Source organism: Trifolium pratense, linkage group LG7 (assembly GCF_020283565.1).
Source record: "Trifolium pratense cultivar HEN17-A07 linkage group LG7, ARS_RC_1.1, whole genome shotgun sequence".
NCBI classification, from domain to species: domain Eukaryota; kingdom Viridiplantae; phylum Streptophyta; class Magnoliopsida; order Fabales; family Fabaceae; genus Trifolium; species Trifolium pratense.
Genome location: NC_060065.1, coordinates 5,793,851 through 5,818,246, shown reverse-complemented (window position 1 = coordinate 5,818,246; position 24,396 = coordinate 5,793,851). Strand labels below are relative to the sequence as shown.

General features: G+C 34.7%; 3 protein-coding genes across 4 annotated transcripts; 1 reads left to right on the top strand and 2 right to left on the bottom strand.

Moving 5' to 3' along the window:
* Positions 1 to 1,058: 1,058 nt before the first annotated feature.
* On the bottom strand, positions 1,059 to 5,714 carry LOC123898927 (synaptotagmin-5-like). Its single transcript, XM_045949968.1, has 13 exons — positions 5,428 to 5,714; positions 5,214 to 5,326; positions 5,071 to 5,122; positions 4,652 to 4,772; positions 4,375 to 4,502; positions 3,796 to 3,897; positions 3,639 to 3,713; positions 2,823 to 2,902; positions 2,412 to 2,562; positions 2,078 to 2,308; positions 1,713 to 2,000; positions 1,477 to 1,590; positions 1,059 to 1,352 (listed from the first exon to the last, which is right to left on the bottom strand). The coding sequence occupies exons 1-13, from the start codon at positions 5,530 to 5,532 to the stop codon at positions 1,206 to 1,208; spliced, it is 1,707 nt and encodes a 568-aa protein (XP_045805924.1). The 5' UTR covers positions 5,533 to 5,714; the 3' UTR covers positions 1,059 to 1,205.
* Positions 5,715 to 7,385: 1,671 nt separating this feature from the next.
* Positions 7,386 to 11,984, top strand: LOC123899198 (probable glycosyltransferase At5g25310). The gene is made up of 4 exons (XM_045950271.1): positions 7,386 to 7,722; positions 7,942 to 8,123; positions 10,539 to 10,890; positions 11,121 to 11,984. Exons 1-4 carry the CDS (start codon positions 7,495 to 7,497, stop codon positions 11,784 to 11,786), a joined length of 1,428 nt encoding a protein of 475 aa, XP_045806227.1. The 5' UTR covers positions 7,386 to 7,494; the 3' UTR covers positions 11,787 to 11,984.
* A 442-nt stretch (positions 11,985 to 12,426) lies between these two features.
* Positions 12,427 to 21,116, bottom strand: LOC123899197. 2 transcript variants are annotated; one of them, XR_006805532.1, is made up of 11 exons: positions 19,492 to 21,054; positions 18,534 to 19,007; positions 18,119 to 18,420; positions 16,713 to 17,435; positions 16,358 to 16,636; positions 15,990 to 16,151; positions 14,742 to 15,671; positions 14,440 to 14,655; positions 13,583 to 13,843; positions 13,217 to 13,452; positions 12,984 to 13,122 (listed from the first exon to the last, which is right to left on the bottom strand). XR_006805532.1 is itself a non-coding variant. In XM_045950270.1 (10 exons), the coding sequence occupies exons 1-10, from the start codon at positions 20,828 to 20,830 to the stop codon at positions 12,790 to 12,792; spliced, it is 5,019 nt and encodes a 1,672-aa protein (XP_045806226.1). In that variant the 5' UTR covers positions 20,831 to 21,116; the 3' UTR covers positions 12,427 to 12,789. The 2 variants fall into 2 exon arrangements, 1 of the variants encoding a protein (XP_045806226.1); XM_045950270.1 differs by lacking the exon at positions 13,217 to 13,452 and having other exon boundaries at positions 12,427 to 13,122; positions 19,492 to 21,116.
* Between the last annotated feature and the right edge of the window lie 3,280 nt (positions 21,117 to 24,396).

The window sequence follows — 24,396 nt, the reverse complement described above, 5'->3', positions numbered from 1 at the left end:
GTTGGAGCCTAACAATGGCCTGAAGGTGGTTTCACAGATGTTTGAAGTTGTTCAAGTGACACATGGGCATCGGTTGACATGGATGCAAGGTGTGTGATGATAGCGTGCGGGCATTGGTTGGCATTGATGCAAGGTACGCGGTTATCTCGATGGCTGATGAACTTCCGGAGAAAGCCAACATGGAAGTTGCACCATAAATTTTCAGCGAGGTTTCGAGATGAAATTCTTGGGATGGCTTGGTTCCAAGTGAAGAAAAATCTTGAGATGGTTTAGTTTCAAGTGAAGAAAATTCTTGGGATGGTTTAGTTCCAAGTGAAGTATACTTTTTTATGGTGGAGTATGATTGTTGGTATAGACAATGAAGCAAAAGATAATGATTGTCGGTGTAGACAATGAAGATTGAAGACCATTACAATCAAGGTGGAGATTGTTGGGGTTGATTGCAATGTAAGTCTCACATTGCTAATGAAGAGGGAAAAAAAAAGTCAAAAAATTATATTGAAGAAGTCCCACATCGCTTAGAATGGTGAAGCAATGAGGGAATCAATGTTATATAATGGACTTAAGTTCTTTGTTTATGATTACACCAAGCAGTAACACTTGTAAACACTTTAAGTTTGTATTTGTGTCTTTTTGCTTTTCTCTTATGCTCTTGTTTAAGAGTATTTGAGATGTAGTTCAAATATTTACTTTGGAGAGTGTGGGTGTATTGGGGCATGGGGTGGTTGAGAGTGAAGTTTATGGGTTGTAACAATTTTCACATAGTGTTTATTCTCTGGTTGTCGGTTTTGACAACGGCCGTGGTTTTTTCTTCGGTTTTGGAGTTTTCACGTTATATTCTTGTGTTGTTGATTGCGTTCTTTTATTTTCTCTATGCCGGTTTTTCCCAACACAAGCTTCTCCAAATTCAAGATGCGTAACTATCTTCTAAATTTCTCAAAAGAAACTGAAGTGTTTGTTAATATAGTTATGGAATGAATAAAGAATACAAATGTGCACATTTTTAAACCTGTGACATTAACTAGACATTTATACACAAAAATTATAGTAATGCCGCTTTTAAAAAAATGAAGATGATGTTTACTCATTCAACACACAGTTGAACTATTCACCACAATTTTTCTAAGATCATGTGATTGTGTCATAAACTTGACTAATCAATATCAAACATTAGATTACTAAAGCGATTTGGGTTGAACAATATATTAAGGGTCACGGTACTTATGTTGTGCAGCCCATCTTAAATGCAAATTAATCTTTCCGGATTTAGCATCATCCAAATCAAATGTTTCGTCGTATTCCCCTTCTAAGATGACTTTGGTTAGTGTCATGATCACTTTACCCATTTTTTCCTGAAAAAAGAAAGAAAAAACACTTAATTTAATTTGCGCATGTTAAGAAATGTAAAATACTTAACTGAAGTTTCCAACTCATAGAGTATGTACTTTGAATCAAACAACTTCAGTAAGAGATTACCTTGCCAAATGTATCATGATCCCAAAGTTCAACAATTAACATGTCGTGTAAGCCATCTTCTACAACGAAGTCAAATGTTTGATTCCAAACTGGATTTAGACTTTCATTTACAACCTAAGAATACATGAATTAATGTTTAATTTATTGAAACTATGTAGAAATAAATATTTGCACATACTATTACTTGAAAAGTGTTTGGCTTGTAAATTAGAAATTAAAAATATCACAAATCTTACTCTTGTCTTTTGTTTTTTTTCCGATTTTTTCAATGAAAGGACAACAAACGGGTCAGCCTTGCCCATTAAATCGACTACCGGTAAGTCTTCAGCTGAAATTACAGTGACCGATAGAACTCCTCTTACAATTACATTGCTTTTTCTTCGTGATGATGCTGCTGAAATATCATCATCCTCTGTGTCGCTCTTGAGAGTCTTTTCGAACGTGGTTAATGAGTAATCAGTGTGGAAAGGGCTCTTAAGAGTGTGCTCAACTCCATATGGGCAGTACAAGAGCTCCAAGTGCACCTATGTGGGTAGATATTAGAATGGCATGAAGCAATGCTATGTGAATGTAAGAAAAATGCGAAGAATTAATATATTACCTCACCCCTGTATTTGTTATCTCTATGGACCTCTAAATCCTTAACTAATTTCAACCATACAACCTTGACTTTACCAGGTTCAAGTTCCTTTAGGGAAACTTGGGCACAACCAATAAGCTCAGCTGCCTGAATTCCTTCGTCGTCGAAGATTCTTATGGTCAAGTGTTGTGTTGATGCATCTTCAATAATGAATTCAAAGTGCTCATTCCATATTGGATTCAACTGGTTATTCTGAACATGTCCGAATATATCAAATATTCAATGAACTTTAAAAAGTTATTTGTTTGTTATAAAAAAAGGATCGGATGGAATAAATAATAAAGAAAGTCCTTACGATTGTTTTACTAGTTTTGGTTCTGTCGCGAAGTGGACGTACAAATACGACAGCAAAAGGATCAGATTTCCCAATTAAATCTTTATTTGTTAAGTTCTTTGCTTGCACTAGTTTTACATCTAGTGTTCCAACAGGTTTCAGTTCCAGGTTACTGGGAAAGGAAGAAATAATATTAGTTGTTCATGTCAATAATAAAAATTGTACTATAGTACTTTTAACTTAGAAGTTTTAAACCTTATACTAATTCCATTAAGGTTATTATTAGACATCCACAATTAAAGAAAACTTTTACATTGGTATTATCATTATCAACATTGATCGATTTTTAATTAAGGTTTCTAAAATATAACTTAAAAAGAAAATAATCCTGTACTATTTTTGTAAAGAAAATGAGAATGAACTTTTTGATACCTGTAATCTCCTGGTATAATTGGTATAATTTTGCGTACTGGCCAAGTTATAGAGTCTTCGATGGCATCTCGAATGGTTTCCTGAAATAAAAGTAGAGTAGTTTATCTTGTAGGTAGAGTGTTGTATGAGTTGAAAATAAATTGACAATGTCATACACCACCATATGCCTTTTTTTTAAGAGGCTAAAGTTTAATGTATGAAATAAGTGAAAAAGAATAAGTACAAGATGTACCATATTCCAAAAAGGGTGTACAAATAGAAAAACACAAGGAAAAGGAAGCAAAAAAATTAGGCCCAGAAACAGAACAAACAAAAAGGCTATAGATCAAACTAGCCCAAACTGACCAAATAACTAAACACACCCCTGGCTAAAAACTAACCCACCATATGTCTAACTTAAGTATTTTATTATATTATATTTTTCCATGATTCAAACAAACTACAGTGCATCAAATCAATAGTAATATACCTCTTATTCATACATTTACTAACAAAGTTTAATGATCAATAATGGAGATTTAAGAAGATTGAGGAGAAAAAGAAAAGATTTTTTTTAGAAAAATACCCTTAAAAACATTTCAAATATAACAAAGATTTTCAATGATTAAAAAAATAACATACAACACTAAAATTTGTAAAACCATAAAACTACTTGTAGATAATGAATGTGAATTTTTGTATTTATTGCTGTATTAAACAACTGCAAAATCTTGTGTACACATAAAGATTGTGTTCATGTTGAGCACATCCACAAACTAATACATAATAACTTAAATCAAATGAATAAAAAAACTGTAAGAAATAATTTTATTGTACCTCTATAGCTTCAGATACCCCTGGTAAGGCTGAAATATCACCACCAATAACCTTAAGAGTAAAATCAAGAGCTTTCTGTTTGCACAACAACAAAAAAATTGAATTATTTGGATTTTTAAAATTGTACACTTTTAACATACAAGACAATATAACTCACCTTTTCTCTTAGGGAAAATAAAACAGCTCCAAAAGCAGGAAAATCATTTACTAGAGGTTTGAAGATCAACCTGAAAACCCCAGTGAATCCAATATTTTTTACCTATATAAACAAGTTGCAATGAAATAGAAATAATAGAGTGGTAGGGAATAACCAATACATATAAATGTATGCAACCTAATTAACAATGTCACTAAACCGTCCCCATGAGCTTAACTCAGTTGGTAGGGACATCACATATATTATGCAGGAGTCGGAGTTCGAACTCCAGACACTCCACTTATTTATCTTTAAGGTGGATTTTCTAGCCACTAGATTACTAAAAAAAAAAAAAAAACAATGTCACTAAGTCTACATTTCTTTCAAGCATTGGAAGACAAACATATCTAAATAAACTATGTAATTGAAAGCTGAAAATATTCACCTGAACTAGCATGACAACCTTAATTTAATTGTCTAATGCAATTTTCTTTTGTACTTTTTGATATAAAAAATAGTGCACAATTTTGTTTTACATGTAAAATATTATTCAAATAAAAAATTAATATTTAAAATTATCCTAACAATTATTTGTATTACCTGCACAGGCAATACAACACCAACTCTGGTTTTAATGTCAAGAACAATATTGGGGTTGCCATCCCACTGCATGTCAAACTCCATTGTCACTCCAGTAGGCCCACTACCCTCTTCAACAATTGAAATTCCTACATATTTCAAGCAACATATTTTAAATTCAGTATAATACACTCTGTTCTTTTTTAAATGTCATTTTAGTTATGCCATACCCATAATTAGTCATAGCACATAAGAAAAATTACTTAAATTTCACAAGAATTATAATAATATATCTAACCTGTAAATTGTGGAGCAACAGTACCAAGTGTCAATGTGGAAAATGTGAGAGACGACAAAATCAACGGTCTATATTGTTCAAGAATAGGTTCAACATTGTTTTTTATCAATTCTGATGCTGCCTACATACATTTTCACATTTCAATATTGCATCATTAAAAAGTATACATCCATAGCCATGTCTAATAAAATCTAATGAATCACAGAGAAACTGTTCAAATTAGGTGTATCGGAGACATGTTAGTGTCAGACATCGACACACATTGACATTCATGCTTGCACTAAATTTTGTCATTTTTTTAAATTATTATCAGTGTCGACGTGCCGGTATTCGTGTCGTGTCTGATATCCATGTCTGTTTCCGTGTTTCATACAATAAAATACATATTTCCAAACTTGATAAGAAAAAAACTAAAGTACCTCATCGACGAAAGGCCAAATCTTATCTAATAAACTGTTAAGCCAAGTTAACTGCATTAACAAAAACGTTAATATTAGATGACATATCAAAATTAAATTTGAAGGCTCTACAAATAAAAAATTAAATGTGAAATTAACAAGTTGAACTCAATTTTTGTTTCTGAGAAAAGACCACCCATGACGGATAAAAATTTTCAGGTAGAAGTTTTCTAGAATCTTCCACCGTTAACCTCGCAAACTTTGCTATCGTCTTCGCCTATAATAGATTCACACCATAACACATACAGTTAAAAAAAAGAAAAAAGAATATGATATTTAAAATGAATTAAGTGAATGTGAAATCTAGAATAGATATACCAAATCGGTGCGACGCTTGGATCGGGTGCTTTCTTGTTTAGCGAAAGCGATGATCAATGTGATACCAATCGCAATACCAATGATCATGCCGCTGAAGAATCCCATTTTTGAAGGTGAGATTAATTGCTATATGGAAAATGTAGGAAGATGATCGCAATGTGTGAATCTACATTGTCTTTATTGTTGTCATTGTTTAGCTCAAGCATGGTTTTCAGATTTCAGATCATGTTTGTTAGAATACACAAACTTTCATTGGTCATTCAAACGAAGAGAGAGAGAGATATGTTGATGAGTTAGTTACGATGCACATAGAAGAGGAGCACACACGAGTAATTACTCGAGGAAAACAGTTTATGGATATAATATATTGATTTTTTTTAATTAATATAAACAATTATGTCATTATTATAAATATTGAATAATATAAATAAACATTTATCGATTATTGAAAGAGCAAATTATGTACTTCATTTGGTCACTTGGGCCTGAATATATAAACACCCCCCTCACGCTGCAGCCCGGCCCCATGGGCCTGAAGCGTGAACGATGTAGGAAGTCTAACGATGTAAAGTCCAACGATAGCTTTTGGGGATGAGATCCAAACATATTTAACAAATTTAAGGTTGAGAAACACCTTCAATGTGAGTTTCATTATTCATCTTTGTTCTTGAGCAAAAAGAGAAAAATAGAGAAAACGAGTATTGTTCTTGAAAAGCAGCACTAGTGAGCATTTTATTGATACCTTTGTTGAATCTCTTATTCGTGGGAAGAGATTGAGTAATGAGTAGAGAATATTATTGTTCTTGGTGAACTTGTGGAGCTAATTTCTTGTAACTCATTTGATCTCTTGTAACAAACTTGAAATAGTGAATCGGAGGGCTACTCTCCCTCTAACGTTAGGTTATTGTTGGATCGAACTAAGTAACAAATCTCTTGTGTGTTTGCTTCCTCTTTACCATTTCTTGTTATTTGCTTGATTGTTTATGCTTACACTTAAGTTGTTAGAATTATTATTGCTTGGATTTGGTTGTGATTAAAATTTTGATCCACTCTTGTTATTGTTGGATTGAGTAAGAGGTTTAGAATTTACAACATCCACATTTATATCAAGCTACCTTTCAAACAACATATTCTCGACATCAATACACCAATCCCTCCCAAGACCCGATCAACCCATATCGTTCAGATTAGAACGATTCTAGTACACTTTAAAGTCATACATTTTCAAAAATCAAAATTAATGGTAGTTTATAAACAAAAATACTTCACTCCTCAATCTAAAAAAATGCATTTTATCAAAGACAAATTTGTGAGCACTTACATCCAAAAACGACAACACCTTAAAAAGTGGGTAGTACATATTAAAAGTTAGAACAAAATATTAACCGTAACTGGCTCGCTTGTGTAGAAGGAACTAGTCTTGAACGACCTACAACTCCATCAAAGTAAGCTTATCATATTCAGATTTAATTTCATAATCAATCAATGATAACTTATTACCTTATTAATAATACTCACTTTATGAAGCGAGATATATTTTGTATTAATACAAAATATTTACTGTACCACTTTACCAATATGATTAATCTCTCTTAAAATGACTTTTTTATTTTAATAAAAAAGTGAGATAGAGTGTTCTATTAAAGAAGCTAAAAGTAATTAAGGGGAAAAGAAACCACATGAGTTGCCGTTTCCGTTTAAAGAGATACAAAGATAACAGCTTTTGTTCCTAGTCCGTGCAAAACCTCCCTGTTTACGGCGGGAAATTAAGTTAACCCATTTTGGTTTTGAATAATCACATAAAACGTGTCCTTGGTCACGTGCCTCTTTCTCACTCGCAAGGTCAATTCAGTCATTTCAATCAAAATTCATAGGGCCAAAACAGTCATTAAACATTGCACAAGTTCAAATTTTCCACACCATGATATTGATCCGTAACAAAAAGTCTGAAACAGAAAGATATCATAATAACATCTATACCTCCATCTCCATACCATAGCTCTCATTCACTTTATCTCTCTCTCTCTCTCTCTCTTAAAAGTTTGTTACAAAATTGAAGAAAGGAAAATGGAGATTTGTTGTAGAAAATTGATGTTAATGCTCTTTCTAGCTTTATTCACTGTCATCTTTACGGTGGTGCTTCCTTTGCATTGGATGCGATCCACCACCGCCGTCGTTGAGCCGTCGTTTAATTCAGTTTCATTTCACGACTTACTAACAAATGTTTACGGCGCCGAGAACGATCACATCTTTGCCGTTCAACCTGCTGGTCGTCACTCAAACTCTACCGGACCGGTAATTTCACTACTCTAACTACTCAACTTATGCCAGTTTTAGTTTATCGCAACATTCATTTCAATATCAATTATAGATCGATCAGTACTGTATTTGTTTTTGTGAAACAGATCGATTAGTAGAGTTAGATTAATTTGATTAATTTAATTTGTTTCTATATACTTCAATCATCGATTAATTTGATATAATTAGTAATGTGGTTGATTTGAATTTTAACAGAGGGAAGTGAGAAAAGTGAAGAACAGAGAAGAGAAGCGAGAAGAAGGACTTGCACGAGCGAGAAGTTCCATTCGCAAAGTTGCATTAGGAGATCATAGAAGCAATCTCACTCCGTCAACACCACACCACGACGGTTACATTCCCGCCGGAGCTGTTTATCACAACCCGCGCTTATTTTATCAGTATATTCTCTTCCATTTTTTTTTTCTTCTCTTCCTTAATTTCTTCTTTTTTTCCAATATGAACTTATAAAAACAATACTAATCTACAGCAAAATATAAAATAATCTACAGCAATCTCATAAAAAAATAAAATAATGATCTACAGGAAAATATAATAAAAACTGTAAAAGTACTAACAATCAATCATAGTTGACCATTTTAATTATGAATTTGTTATGAATAGTACAGTTTTTTACAAATTTAAATACATATGATTTTTTAAAATACATAGACTATGTACTTTTGATTTTAAATATAAATGAAAAAGGTAAAACAAATACATTTTGACTTTTTGTTTGGATCAAAATTTAGTTCAAATATGTTTAACTTTTTGTTTCAACTATTTATATTTTTCATTTATATTTAAGATAGGAAAAAGTTGAGTAAAAATTAAAACAAAAAAAAAATTAGAAGAAGAAATATATAATAAAATATAAACTAAATCCAAATTCGATCCCTGCATCATGGCCGGTCACCTAATCGAATTGAGTCAAACGTAAAATGTAACGGATCAATTCACAAATTATAGCTTAAACCAGCAGAAATGTCAAATTGCTAAGCCAAACGCCAAGATCGGAGTTCAACCTATGTCCTTCCACTTTGTATGTATAAAAAAAATTGTAACAGACCAAATTGAGTCTTTATTCTTTTTCTTTTTAATCTCACACACTTTTAAAAGTGTGGAAAATTCTTTTATAAATCAATATCTTTAATAATTATCAACTGAACTGCATTTACAACACAATTCTTTATTCTAAGAAAGATATATCTACAACGAAAATAGACACTCATATTTTATACTTATTAATAATAATAATAATAATAATAATAATAATAATAATAATAATAATAATAATAATATCAACATCAAAGCGTGGAAAGCTTATTCTGAGCTTTGCTTATAAGTCACTGTACTAGAACACTTTTATGAGATAGTGTACATTTTTTTCTTTTTCTTGCAATATAAGATAACCTAAACTAGGGGTGGGCTGGGCTTGGGGGTGGCTGAGTGCGCTAGCATTCATTTGCTTTCAGAGTTTTACACACTCATTGTAATGATAAAACTTGCGCGGAAAAATATGTTGGACACTCACTACTTGTCGTGATCATTGGTATAGTATTGTGTTACTGTTACCCCAAACTTCCATGATTTCTAATGCTGTGTCTGTTTCCGCGTCTACAACGCGACGCGACACACGTTTTTGTGAAGCAACAAATAGTTGCTTCTCATTTTCGCGGCAAGATCATGTTCGGACGTGTAGCTGCGGCAAATATAAGCTAAACCAAACACATGCTAACTATTTAAAGTATATTGAATTGTTGATACTATTAATATGTCCACATCCAATCCCTAATCTTGAAAATTATGTTAGCAATTAAGTTTGGAACTATATTAGTCAGGCATGATGGTGAGTGTGATCTTTGATTGTGCCAACTAATTTCAGTAACATTCCATGCCTTTTATGCATGAATATGTTTGTAAGTCTTTTGAGCAAAAGGAATTTGAATTCCTTACGCTTTCGTTTTTTTTTTCCCGACAGATTTACGCTTTTGATTTGGCAATTCGTGTATAAAAATAAAATTGTGGGTACATTTATCAACAATATTTTTCAAATTAGTGACGGTTTCTATAAGGATTTGGAGTAATCTTCAAATAATTAAAGATTTTTGGGTCTTTAAAGTCATGTAAAATTAGTGACTGTATATCAAAATTAAATGCTATCATAAGTACTCAAAGAAGAAATGACTGTCCACATGAACCATATATGAGTTGTTTCTAACTTTCTATAATTATTACGAATAACTTATAAAACAAGTTGAAAATAAATTACATCTACACATCTTGTTTTACACTCCATCTTGAGTTTTTTCTAACTTTATTTCTTTTTTGACGAAAATTGTTTCTAACTTTCTATAATTACATCCACGTCTTGAAAATGATCGGGGTTCGTTCGAACCCCGACTCCCTACACATATAATGCTATCAATTGAGTTAAGTTCACGTGACAAAATACATTAACTTTGTTTAACTCTAGCACGGAGTAATAATACATTTTGAAATTATTTACGGTTGTATTTAAGAGCCACTTTGAAAAAATATGTGTGATTAATAAGCACCCGAACCTTACGCACTAATTAAACGATTGTGACAGAAACTACTGCTTTTTCATACTCCTATTTTGCCTATTTTTCATGCGTCAATGTCACAGTTCTATGTAAAAGTTCTTAATGGCTATACTCAAAGTCCTGACATAGGACCACAAATTCCATCATTCTGCAGGAAAATTCCAATTTTCTTTGGAAAAAGGGAATGTAACAGTTAAAATATCCATTTCTTATGGCTATTTACAGCACTACCTATAATTACATTTACAGGAGCTACTTGGAGATGGAGAAGATATTCAAAGTATATGTATACCCAGATGGGGACCTACCAATTGTTCACGATGGCCCTTGTAAGGACATATATTCCATTGAAGGAAGGTTCCTCCATGAGATGGAACATGGGGTTGGGAAATTTAGAACTAATGATCCTAATGCAGCTCATGTTTACTTTTTACCATTCAGTGTGACATGGATGGTCAAATACCTCTATACACCATCCTCTTATGATATCACTCCTTTAAAGCATTTTGTCTCTGATTATGTGAAAGTGATATCTATGAGGTACCCCTTCTGGAACAGAACTCGTGGTGCTGACCACTTCATGCTTGCTTGTCATGATTGGGTAATTTGTTCAATTCCCTATTGTTTATGATACACAATTGAAACATTAGCCACATTTTTACCTCAATTATCCTTGTTATAGCAAAGTAAAAAATATATATGATTGATATTTTAACAAATATGATACTGATATTATTTACTTTACATTCTAAAATGATTGACTCGCTTTCAAACATAAGTGTTTTACAATGTGAGTTTTAAGCCATTTTTGTTTCCTTATAATTTATGCAGGGTCCACATGCATCAAAGGGTAATCCTTTCCTCTACAATAACTCTATCCGAGTCTTGTGCAATGCCAACACTTCTGAAGGTTTCAATCCTCTAAAGGATGTATCTTTACCAGAAATTCATCTATTTGGAGGTGAAGTATCTCCTAAACTTCTTTCACCTCCACCGGACAACGCCCCGCGTCGCTATCTTGCCTTCTTTGCCGGTGGTATGCACGGCCCAATTCGCCCCATTCTTCTCCACCACTGGAGAAACAGAGACAGTGATTTCCGTGTCTATGAGTATCTCCCTAAAGGGGTAGATTACTATTCTCTAATGCTAAACTCCAAGTTCTGTCTATGTCCAAGTGGCCATGAAGTGGCTAGCCCAAGAATTGTAGAGTCAATTTATGCAGAATGTGTACCTGTGATTCTATCAGATTATTATGTGTTGCCCTTCAGTGATGTACTGAGATGGGAGGCATTTTCAGTGCAGGTTGATGTTTCAGATATTCCAAGGTTGAAAGAGGTTCTTAGTGCTATTCCAGAGAGTAAGTATAGGAATCTCAAGCAAGGTGTAAGGGCTGTGAGGAAACATTTTACTCTGAATCAGCCAGCTAAAAGATTTGATGTTTTTCACATGATCTTACACTCAATATGGCTGAGAAGATTGAATATAAAACTCGGATAGCTAATTTGCACTTAAGCATAATAGAGTATACTATATATATAGTGATTTTTATTTTTTTATTTTGGCTTCAAATAGGAACAGGTGAACTAAATGTTGGCCAGAATGGTATTAAAGGAAAACTGCCATTCTTATTTGTATTCCTTGCATGCAGAGTTCGGAGTTCCTCTATATTCATTATCCTTTTTTTTTTTGAAGGACTATATTCATTATCCTTATAACACTTAATATACACATATTTTTTGTTTTTTTTTGGACAGAAATGGGGATAAAACCCCAAAGAAATCAACTAAAATCCACGGGAACCTAACAAATAGCTAATAAATTAACTTATACAATAAAAAATCCTTTTATGAAAAATGCAAACCTTCCGTAACAAGAAAAGTCGGTGGTGTATAAAAATTCATTCTTATTACTTAATTATTGAAAAAATGGAATGAGAAGAATCGAACCCGTGCATGTGAGGTAAAAGGTAGCGATTTTTACCACTACGCCAAGATGCGGATTTTTTATTTACATTAAATGTTACTAATACTTATTATAAATATGGCCCCATCTAAAATTTTAGTCAAGATCTGCCACCACATTTACCCTAAAAAAGACCTACATGAAATGCATAATCTAAGAGACTGAGACATGAGAGTAATCAAAGGGGGTAAGGATTTTCTTTGTTGATTACGTATTAAAAGAAGCTATCAATAGAGATTTCTTACAGTGCTTCACATCTGGCCCAGGATAAAATAGATGCAACCACTTTGGCCAAGCTATGCAGTAACGGTGACATATAACTGTGGAAACTAAAAAATGCCTATAACTATTTTTGTTTTTCTTCTCTTTTTCCCTCAAAATGTAGGCGCAAATGAGTATGGCATTTGCAAAATTTCACCCAACCCTTCTAACCTTAGGTACTCCTTTTTACCCAACATCCTTGCTTGCTCCAACACTTCTACCAGCCAAAATGCCAAAGAAATAACGCGAAAAGAATAACATCCTATGACCTAAGAATTCAAGGGTGATTAAACCAGGGTCCTACTGCACCATTCACATGTCCGTTGCTATGGATACCTACGCCATTTGGGATGATTGATGGAGGAAGTCCCACAGATGCAGAAGGATATAATCCATGGCTGTGAGGGAGAGCATGGGGACTCAAAAGAGGACTCCCAGCTGGACTCCCTTTACGCTGTTGAAGGGCATGGATCTGTCTCAGGCCCTCTTCATGAATACGTGATATTGTTTCCAACTCTTTCATTGATAGAGCCTCCAGACCAGCACCATATAATGGGGCATGTCGTGACATTTCCTCTTGGAGTGAGGCCTCAAGGGTGTGGATATATTGCTGGAAAAGAAAAAACAAGGCATTAACTTACCAAATTAACCTCCAGAGTATGATCATGAAGCCAATATTTTGCAAATTCAAGAAAACAACGTACAATGGCATCAATGTTCAAAGATGAAATAGACATTGTGCATCATTCTGACCCATCCAACAAAATACTACTATAAAGATTTCCAACACACGATATTTGAGCTAGAGAACTTTAGGCAAAAGAATGAAACAGTCCAGCATCGATAGTGAAAACCTGCCTAATATTATGGATACCCAGTTGAACTCATGCACACACATTATGATTTCAAGGTCACCCAACAAAACCCGTTCATCATCGAACTAAGCATTTGAGAATAGCAGACAGCATTGAAATTGCAGAGAAAGTAAGCTAGATTAAATCCAAGAGATGCGAAAAGTACATATAAAAAGCAATAAATATGAAAAGTACAATCTATATGTCAAGACAAACCTGGCAGGCCTGCAACTTTGATTCCATGCCATCAATATATGCTTCACACCTAGCAACCTGCTCCTCCTTCTCCCGCTTTTCTCCCTCGGTTTGTCCAACTGTTTGAGTCAATCTACGAACTTCATCTTCAAGCGATTGCCGGATTTCTTCCCGAGATACGTTTTCTGTTGCAAATCTTTTCAATTCTTCATCAAATCTCTTGCGTGCAGCTTCAGCATTTTTCAATCTTTCAGTAAGTGCATTTTTCTCCTTGACTATTTTCTGTAAAATATACAAATTACATCAATATTGACCTTGCCTCATTCAAGACATAACAAGCAGACTAGTTATCAATTCATAAACGAAAGCGAACAATCATAAAAATGCTTTGGTTTTTTAAACCTTAGCCTAACATGCATAACCCCTGTGGAAGTCAAAATAAACTGCAGTTTAACTATTCCTTATTCGAGATGCAATCTCATCAAATATTTAATTATAATCTGAATGATGTGGACAGAATCTAGGGACAAGAATGGAAATCTGCATTGAAGAACACTTTTTGCCACACTACCAAAACAATGCCCTTGTATCCAACAAGCAAAACAATGCCCCCCCCCCCCCCCCCATTCCTTGCTTTTTTATTCTACTGTTACTATTTTATACCCAGTGAAACAAATTATGTAATAAAATCAGTCAGCTAGTCATGCATAAACATCCCTCCCAGCTCACCTAACCTCGAAATAGGGGGTATGCAAACATAAACATTGTAGGCAGCACGTAGTTGTATAAGATGCAGTGTTTAACATCAGCATAGATGGATGCTTATTTTTCAATCATATAGGAACAAATGTTTTTTCTGTTTAAAAAAGTAGTAATACCTTTAATTCATCACGTTTCCGAGACTTCAACTGAGAAAGTTGTGTCTCTGCATCATGCAAACGATCATGAAGAACTTTCTTCTCTGCAGAGAGCTTTAATATTTCATCATCCCGCTCTGAGCGATGCCATTCGAGCTGACTCTCAACTTCTTGAATTTGTTCTGTCAGTTCCTTCTTTTCCCGAGAAAACCGGTCTATCTCGGCCTTCATTTCGGACTGTTGAATCATAAAATGCATCAGAAGTAAATTCTCCAGTATATGAGGTATCCACAATAAATTATCAACCAAGACATGTGAAATACCTTGAGTCGACTGTTTGTGGCCTCGGATTCACTCAGCTTTTGTGATAAAGTAGCTTTTTCCTTAGCCATATTAGAAATTTCAGTTTTGCATTCTTCACGAACACGGATAATTTCATCTTCACTAGCACATAACTGGTGCCACAGAGCAGCTCGATCAACATTTGCAAGTTCAGCAACTCCACGAATCATACTCAAAACAGGCCTAATATACTCCTGTTCCTCACAGACCAAAGTAACCAAGATATCCAAATCAAAATCTACTCCACGGCCATTATCAGTAGTGCTGGTGGCGCGGTCAACAAGCCTCTTCAGCATCCTCCCCCGATAAGATTCATTAGCATACCATCTAAAGATTATCATGTAGAGCAATTTCACAAATTCTTGCACACATAGGTCCCTGGAGAGGGCCAAAGTTTCAGCAAGACCAAGAATTGATGTAAAATCATCCCTTTGAACCAATTGCTCACAGGCATCTTCCTCTGTTGCACCATCTAAATGTTGAAAATTTTCGGGTCTGGCATTATTGTTTAATCTTTGGGAAAGAAGACTTTCCAATACCAGAGCTACAGACTGAGCACTTATTGCACCTCGAGCTACAGCTCTCTCGAATGTTTGAGAAGCTTCAACGGCAAGACAAGGTATAGATAACATCTCTAACAGTATATAAATATCAGAAAAATGACGACTAGCACGAAAAGCTTGCTCATCAATCATGTGCAATCCAGTAGCAGCAGCGCTATGTTCACCAAATAAGAAAATCCCACACGGCAGAGCGGTACAACTTTCACCATAATCCTCATCACAATCAATGTCCCTCAGTATGGTTTCAGCAACATCCCCCCAACTATTTATAGTCTTGCTCAAAAAGTCAAGGACAAAAGGCGACACATCAAGTCCTAAATTTTTCAGCCTGACACGAACAGACCTAACCTACATACATGGGAAAAAAATAATGTTACAAATGCTTCATAAACTATCTTGGAATTGGAAACAGTACATAAGTATAATATTTTGCTTTTGATGCATTGTGAATGTAAACTTTTTAACACTATCATCCAATCCTGTGTCGAAATCACATTAAATGAGTTGTTTGGATATATTATTAATAACATGATATGCCAATTGACAAACGCATTAAATGACATGGCAAAACATATTAGAAAATTGTATAAAACTCTATTGCATTGACAAATTAATTCTAAGTAATTAAAGAGGCACGGAGCTATTTCCAATTATCTTCGAGCTTACTGCTTCAGGGAGATGTTGGCATTGAGATGCCGCTTTGAATATAAAATCTATTGTTGCAACTAGAGGTTCGTCATTTGAATCCGTCAAAAGCGCAAATGACTGAAACAGAATGCGCTCCCACACTTCACTACCACACTCCAATTGACTAAGCGCCCCAAAAACCTAAGAAAAAAAATATTCATCAATAGTAGTAAAACAATGCAACCATAATCAAGTTCGTAGAAGTGTAAATGCAGCCAACGTAAATCTAAAATTGAAGACTGTTCTCTGAACATAAAATGCACACAATAAAACAATTTGTATAAGAATTATGCAAAAAAAAAAAATGGTATAAGAACATTTGGGTAAAGAATAATAGTTTATCTCACAGGTATTCGTAAAGCAGGTTCGGCATCTGGCTGTTGTAGGCGCTCAAGGAGTGCATGTGCAGCCTGTGGGTGTTCTGACTGCTCAACCAATTTGGGTACCAAAGCAACCAGGTCTGCTTGCAAATGCTTAGGAGCCTTGTCCAATACGAGAGCAATTTTCTGTGCTGACTGAGGTCGCCGTCTTGGCTCCGGACAACCTTGTGGAACGGCCCCATCCAAAGCTCTTAGTGAATTTACAATCAAACCTAAGAGCTCCTCAGACTGCTCTGGCCACTTGGTCTGAAATTCCAAATTCACAGAATCAAAACCATAGTATATTTAACAAAAGTTTAATCTTATGAATGCAGAGCTGTACCTTTGACCGAAATGACGCATTTTCTGAAACAGTGGCACCTGTTTCTGGTGGACAAGTAGGCTGTCCAGGAAGAGCTTTTTCCTGAATACCATTCCCATTTAAATCAAAACTCTGTGCAGAAGACGTACTACTGCTTTCTTCGACAACGGAATTCAATCTATCATGAACAAGAACTTGTGCAGACTCCACTGCTCTATTTTCATTATCACGTTCAAGTGGGCTAATGTTTCCACTGCTATCTGGAGAAAGCTTAGAGCATTCATCAACAGAATCAACAACAGGACCCACTTCAGAAGGTTGGCAGCACTCAACCATTATATCCAATAGTAAATCAATGATTGCTTGCTGTAAGACTTTAACTCCCATCAGCAAATTCATCAAACTTGGGGAAGACTCGTCAGCCTTGGTGGCCTTCTTCCCATCAGAAATACCAGAGAGCTTCGTAGGCAGAAGCAAGCGCTTTACTTTTGCAGGATCATCAAGATAAACCCGAAGTCCAGTCAAAAACCCGGCAATTGCACCAGCATCCATTAAAAGTTTCTCTCTTAAAGTAACCTGTGGCTGTGAAGGATTATCTCCATAAGTTAAATGAAATCCAGCTCTGGAAAGAAGATTTCTAAAAATATCTTCCTCATCTCCACTTAACCCTTCACTGTCTTCAGAGTCTATCACTTCATCGGGATCAGTTGTCAATGCATCCTGATCATCCTCCGAAGCAAAAACCTGTACATTAAAGATCAAATTATTAGAGGCACATGAAACCTAACAATAAGAGCGATAAGCATTAAAGACAACCGGCAGTTGTAATGAAGTTCATAACAAGAACTTCTAACTTCACAACAAGAAGATACGAGGTAAACATATAGTCGTTTTTTTCCCTTTTCATAAAAGGAAAACAATTATATTTTTTGGCTCGGGTATGGGATAGAAATATGCTTACAAGTAGGGATGCAAAATTTTAATCAACTTCTGTAACCAATGAGTCACTTATCAGCTTGTTCCATGCATCTTATCAGCTATAACAAGAAATTCCAAGGTAGGGGCCATATTTCCTAACTTGCTTGTTCCAATCTTACCAGACAGAATATAAGTCAGATTTAAAACCAGATATTATTTATATGCTAAATTTGTGACATGTCAGAAACAGAAGAGTCGGGGTCGTCAAATAATTACCCATGTATATACAGGTATTCTTATATCTAAAGCCAAGAACAAATCATCCCATGGACAGTGGGACATAAGAAAAAAATAAAAGGGCAAGGCAGAGAACATTTGGTGTGTGTGCGCGCGTGTGTGTGTGTGTGAGTGAGTGAGTGAGTGAGAGAGAGAGAGAGAGAGAGAGAGAGTATATGTATATCAATTAATAATAGCATTTACAAGTATAAGACATTCCTGAAAGGACTAACCTCTAAGTCTGAAAAGTCAAACCAAGGGCAGCAATCCAATATTTCACACACAAAAACAACGGTGTCACGGGAAAGAAACCCTGCATCTGCTTCTAACATATCAGACACCTTCATGAATTGCAAAACAGAATTATTCCAAGTTTTTGTGCAGATAGAAGATTCTTTCCATACAGTCTTGGCTGGGTTTTTTTGATTCACAACAGCCATTCGGTATCTGACCCAGAAGTTTTTATCAGGATCGCAGCCAACAGCCTGGTCACTCTCCAAATAAATGCATATGGTATCAAATGACTCATACACACCTGGAGCATTGAAACATAAGCTTTTAATGAGAGAACAACAATTCAAAAGTTTGCAATCACTACTTCCAGTGGATACAATGCAGGAAATAAAATATGTGCAATAAAACACATACCAATTCGAAGTTCGCATCCACCAGCCTGAAAGAATTTACTGAAGATTTTTCGAGTTTCCATTATTTCCTTAAAAGAAAGGAAATTCTCCACTTTCCATGTAAATGAACTTCTTTTCCCACTACTATCAAGAAGGGAACTGCTGCCGTTTAACTCAGAAACATGCTCAGTAAAGTCCTGCATTATTGATGTCTCTTTCAATATGAGAACTTCAGCTGAGAAAATGACAGTGTCCTGGACAAGAAAACCTGAATCTTGATCAAATAGACTAGTGAGTGTCACAAATTCACGCCAACCCCAATCCTTTGCAGCTTTAGAGTAGCGGTTTTGAGATTCCTTAGTGACAGATTTGTCCTCCATCCTCTGGTTTACAACCGACAACCGATGACTAACAAAACAACTCCAATCACTAGAAGTATTTCTTGAATCCGTAACTTCAAGAAACACCGAAAGGTGGCATGGTGGCTGAGACTGCCCTGATAGCATCAAAACCATATAAAAATTCATCACAACCTAAGCATAATTTCAATGTTTTTGAATAATCTGAGTGCATGGACTAGACTCGTGCACAAAGAAAAAAGATCTAGATTATCATCCCTAATCACAAATAGTAGTTGCCATTCAACATTGGTAGAAATAAACTAAAAGCGTAAAATATCAAACTGAAGAAAAACTCATAAAACATAACAAGTATATGCTCCTAAACTTTCATCAACGTAAACAAGAATTGTACCAAAAGCGTAAACAAATAGTAGTTGCTATTCAACATTGGTAGAAATAAACTAAAAGCTTAAAATATCAAACTGAAGAAAAACTCATAAAACATACCAAGTATATGCTCCTAAACTTTCATCAACGTAAACAAGAATTGTACCAAAATGCACATAAAAATATCATATCTACTAATGGAGTTAAAATTTACTAAAATGACTGGTACACAGAGTAAGGAAAGGGATTCACCTCGGGGATAAACAATAAGACGGCAATCCCGATTACCAATCTGAAACCTCCTGCTCTTAATGCAAAGACCCGTAATTTTCCTCTTCTTTAGTAAATCCTTCAACCTTGTGAAATTCTCAATCCTCCAAGTGAATTTTCCAATGTGGCCATCTGACTTCCTCGCACCACTGCCGCTTCTCCCACCAATGACAGCCCCATTCTTGGAGAAGCTGCTAAATTCCTTGATCACATGAAACGAGGTACTAAAAACCGCAGTGTCATCCACCACAAACCCCGAATCCGACCCAACGAAATCCGACATCTTCATATAATCATTCCAACCCAAGCTAGTATTATCACCACTCTTATTATCAGCCGCAAACCGACCATAAGAATCCCTATGCATATGATTTGAACCAGGCTTCTGATTCAAAACAGACATTCTAAACAAACACCAGCAACTCCTATCAGACAAAACCACATTCTTATCTGTATCTTTACTTTCCAAACACATCGAAAGATACTCAACCCCATTAACCGAACTCTGATAAACACTAATCCTCAAATTACACTCCCCAGCAGGGAAAACCGGACTCATTATCTTCTGCGTCTTAATCATATCCTTAAACAAACTAAAATTATGAACTTTCCACGTGAACTTCCCACTCAAAACATCGGAAACAGGAGCCACAACAACCGACGAAGATATGGAATTTGAAGAAGAAAGCGAGGAAGACAACAAGTCATTGTTATCGCGAGTGAAATTAACAGACTCATTAAGAATAAGAATATCAGCAGTTACCAATACAGAATCATTATTAAACAAAAAACCCAATTTAGGATCAAAAATAGTAGAAGCAGGTGTGAAATCACACCAACCATGTGATTTCTTCTTAGCAGAAAACCTATGCCAAGAATCACGATGAATAGTTTTAGAATCATCAACAACATTAACAAATGCTAAACGATAACTAGCAAAACATTCCCATTTTGAAGAAGTTCCACGAGGGTCCATGATTTGAAGATAAACAGAAACATAACCAGGTAAAGCTTGTGAATCACCTTTAGGGTATATCAATAAACGACAATCGTAACCACCTACCTCAAAATACTTGCTCCACAGTGACCTAGCTTTTACTTTCGGAAAATTCTTAACCGTCCATCTACATACAGCGGAGTACTCACCTCTCCGATCCACAACAACCGCTTCTTGACCGCTACCTCCGTCGCGAGACCCTATTGTAAGGTCTTCCGCCGCTGCCGCGGAAGAAGATGATGACGTGGCGGGTTGTGATTGGTCCGTCGTGAATGATGGTACGGATGATAGAGATGGAACTGCTTCGGATGAAGTGTGCTTCATTGTTTTTTCAGTATTTAAATAATTTCTGTTAATTTTTTTTTTTTGCTTCTTCTTTTTTTGTTTTCGTGTTTTTTGTTTTAGTTATATTGTGTTTTTCGATTGAAGAAGAAGAATAAGAGAGAAAATTACACAGAGAGAAATGAGAAAGACGAAGGAGGCACAGAGAGAGAGAGAGAGAGAAAGCACACACAACACGCAGGTTTGGACAATAAGGCGCACGATAATGTCTTGCGCATTTTTTCTTCTTTTGTTTAGTAACTGTGTGGCGTATGATAGTGAACCATGCGCGTTTCTTGTTTTCGCTTCTCGTTTTATTGGTTGAGTTCAAATGTAGGAAAGAGTGAGCGTGTTGCTTAATATGAACTATTTGTGACCGTAGGATTGGTGAAACTTGATGGGTACTTGTGGATTATTTGTTTATCTACGGCCACGTTATTGAAACGTTAAATTTGGAGTATGGGTGGATTGCATTGGATTGGTTTATAATCAGGTTACGCATTTTGACCATTTGATCTGATGCTTTGATCGATCTTGTGTTGGAATTATTAGAGCATCTCCAACCGTGAACCTATTTTTGGGTTCCTTGTGGGACCTATTAAGCCACGTCAGCTTGAAGCAACTCAACTAATTTTTATCTCCAATGGTGCAACTCTGAAGAACCCATATTGGGTCCCACAATTTTACTTTATTTATTAATATTTTATTCATATTAAATTTTATAATAATTAAAATAATAATTTTAATTATTTAAATTAAAATTGATATAAAATAAAGAAGTGGCGCCAGCCACATTAAGTTAAGGCGCCGGCCACAAAGCAAAATCATGGCGCCAGCCATGCATATTGTGGCGCCAGCCACACCTAAATTAAAGGAGCACATTATATCTAGGTATTTATTTTACAAACCCCTTTTTAATTATTATTAGCCTTAACCTTACATTATATTGAAAACATAAGCGAAATATTAACTAATAGTCTCTGTGGGATCGATAATCTTTTATAACTACACGATAAGTCTGTGCACTTGCAGAAATATCGCAACAGTTTGAGAATTTTGAGGATTAGGATTTTGATAATTTTGCATGAAATTGAACATAGCTTGTTGATAATGAAAATGATTAGGATCCATTTGACCTAAACAATTGTAATTTGAAGTAAAAAAAAATGAAAATTTGAATTAAAATGATGAAATTGTGAGAGAGAAAATTGAAATTGAAGAGAAAATATAAGTGTTGGTAAAATTTGTGTTGGTTAATTTTTTTCACAAAACTATATTTATAACTAAAAAATAACTAAAAAAAAAAAGAAAAAAAAAAGAAACTAGCCGTTGGTAACGGCTACTTTTATTATTAAAATCAAAAAAAAAATTGAAGAACCATTGCTTGTTTATGGACTGATGGCCAGGTGGAGCTTCAAAGGAAAGAAAAAGTGGACCCAAATCATACTCCAGCTGGCAAACTGAAGAAAGAACCAGCCGCTGGAGTTGGTCTTAGGGTTGCCATTTTTTATGCCTATTTTCTTTTGCTGGACCATTTCTCTAACTAGGAATCTAGGATGGTGACAATTTTATTTTATTTACTTATTACTTTCGTATCACGAGTTAGGATCATTTTCATTTCACATAGTTTTGTGAATATAAATGCAAAAATATGACATTAAGTAGGTCCAAATATATTTTATACACCCAAAAACATTTACAACTTTTGGTAATGAAAGAAATGGAAAGAGTACAAAATGGAGAGATCTCAACTCACGAAAAGCTTAACTAATTTTTGTTTTTTTTTTTTTTGGTGTACATAATTTTTGTTTTTTTGTTACACTGTTTATCATTTTTGTTTATCATTTTTCTTTCTCTATAATTATGATGGGTGTGAATGAAGCATTATTTTATTTTTATCGTTGGTAGAGAATGAGGCATTAGTATGAGCAGTGTGTTACATGAAGACTCACAAATTTACTTGATTTACATATTTGATATATTATATTATAGATTGTATTTTTCTTTTTTTTGGTTACATTATAGATTGTAGTTTTTACCGTTGTTTAGCGTGATTAATTTCTTAAAAAATATCTTCGAAATACATGTTAGTATTTTTTTGGCAAAATTACACTACATGTCCTTTATCTTATTTTTTTGTAACAGTTTGACCCTTTATTTTATTTTTGTAACAATTTGGTCTTTTATCTTTTTTTTTTGTAACACTTTGGTCCTTATCTTTTTTATTTATAAAAAATAAAGGACCAAAGTGTTACAAATAAAAAAAGATAAAGGACCAAACTGTTACAAAAAAAAAAGACTAAAGTGTTACAAATAAAAAAAAAATAAAGGACTAAAGTGTTACAAATAAAAGATAAAGGACCAAAGTATTACAAAAAAAAGATAAAGGACCAAACTGTTACAAAAAAAATAAGATAAAGGACATGTGGTGTAATTTTGCCTATTTTTTTCCTTAAAAAAGTCCTAACGACACACTCACTAATATATGTTTTCCAACAATCATCTTTTATAGAAAATTCGTGCGAATCTCACAAAATCGTGAATTCCATATAAATTCAAATAATAATAATAAAAAAAGGAAAATGATGAATGGTGCGAATAAAAGAGTATGCGAAAGGCGACGAATGACGTGGCGTAGTATTTTCATAATTAATCTGAAAATCCAAAGGTACAAATCTAGCATACACCGTGTACGACCTACGTCTTTTCTACACTATGATTTTACCAATCACCAATATCTCCACCACCGCTTCATCAACATTAACCACCCATGGTATCTTTAATATCTTGCAAGTTGTGACTGGGTGATTTTCTCCAGCAGGGGTGGTGTGGTGGATAACAATGGATAAGAGGTTGTAGATAAGGGAGTTAGATTCAACGGTGAGCCTGCCGTGTTTCTGTTGCGACGGAGGTCACCGTCGTTGCGGGCTTGCGGAGGTTCCGACGTGAGGAAAATCCAATTTATGGATTTCACAACCACACCTATTATATTGCTGGAGGAGGAGTAACTATTAGGAACAAGATTCAGAATTTTAGACATCAAGAATAGATTTCATACACCAAACACAATGAATTAAATCAATAATAGTAATTGAAGCTTGTTAACTGTTTATTTTAACTATAGCAATGACATTGCTATAGTTAAGATTCTTATTCACCGGTGGTTGTAAAAAACGAAACAGTCAAATTGTGCGGTAGCCGGATATATTTCTATGAAGGGAAGGGTTGTACTGTGGTACAAAGTGTTTTTGTATTTACTGCACGTGGAGCTAGCGGGAGTTAAGCTTTTGCAAGGGTATTCGTCGAATTTCGCACCGCAGCCCTTCGCACCATATAGCATTTCTCATAAAAAAAGTGTGTTTAATACTGTGTTACATGAATTAAGGTTATATGCACTCAAGCTTTCGCATATATTAAGGACATCATTCATTCATTCAAAACCAAATCATTCAAATTTAAGTAATATTTCAAATTATAAAATAAATTAAAACGGTTTGATTAAAAGATACATTTAGCACTAGGAGAAACATCGAGACCCCTAGTAGTGAGAGTTATGCCTACTACTAGGT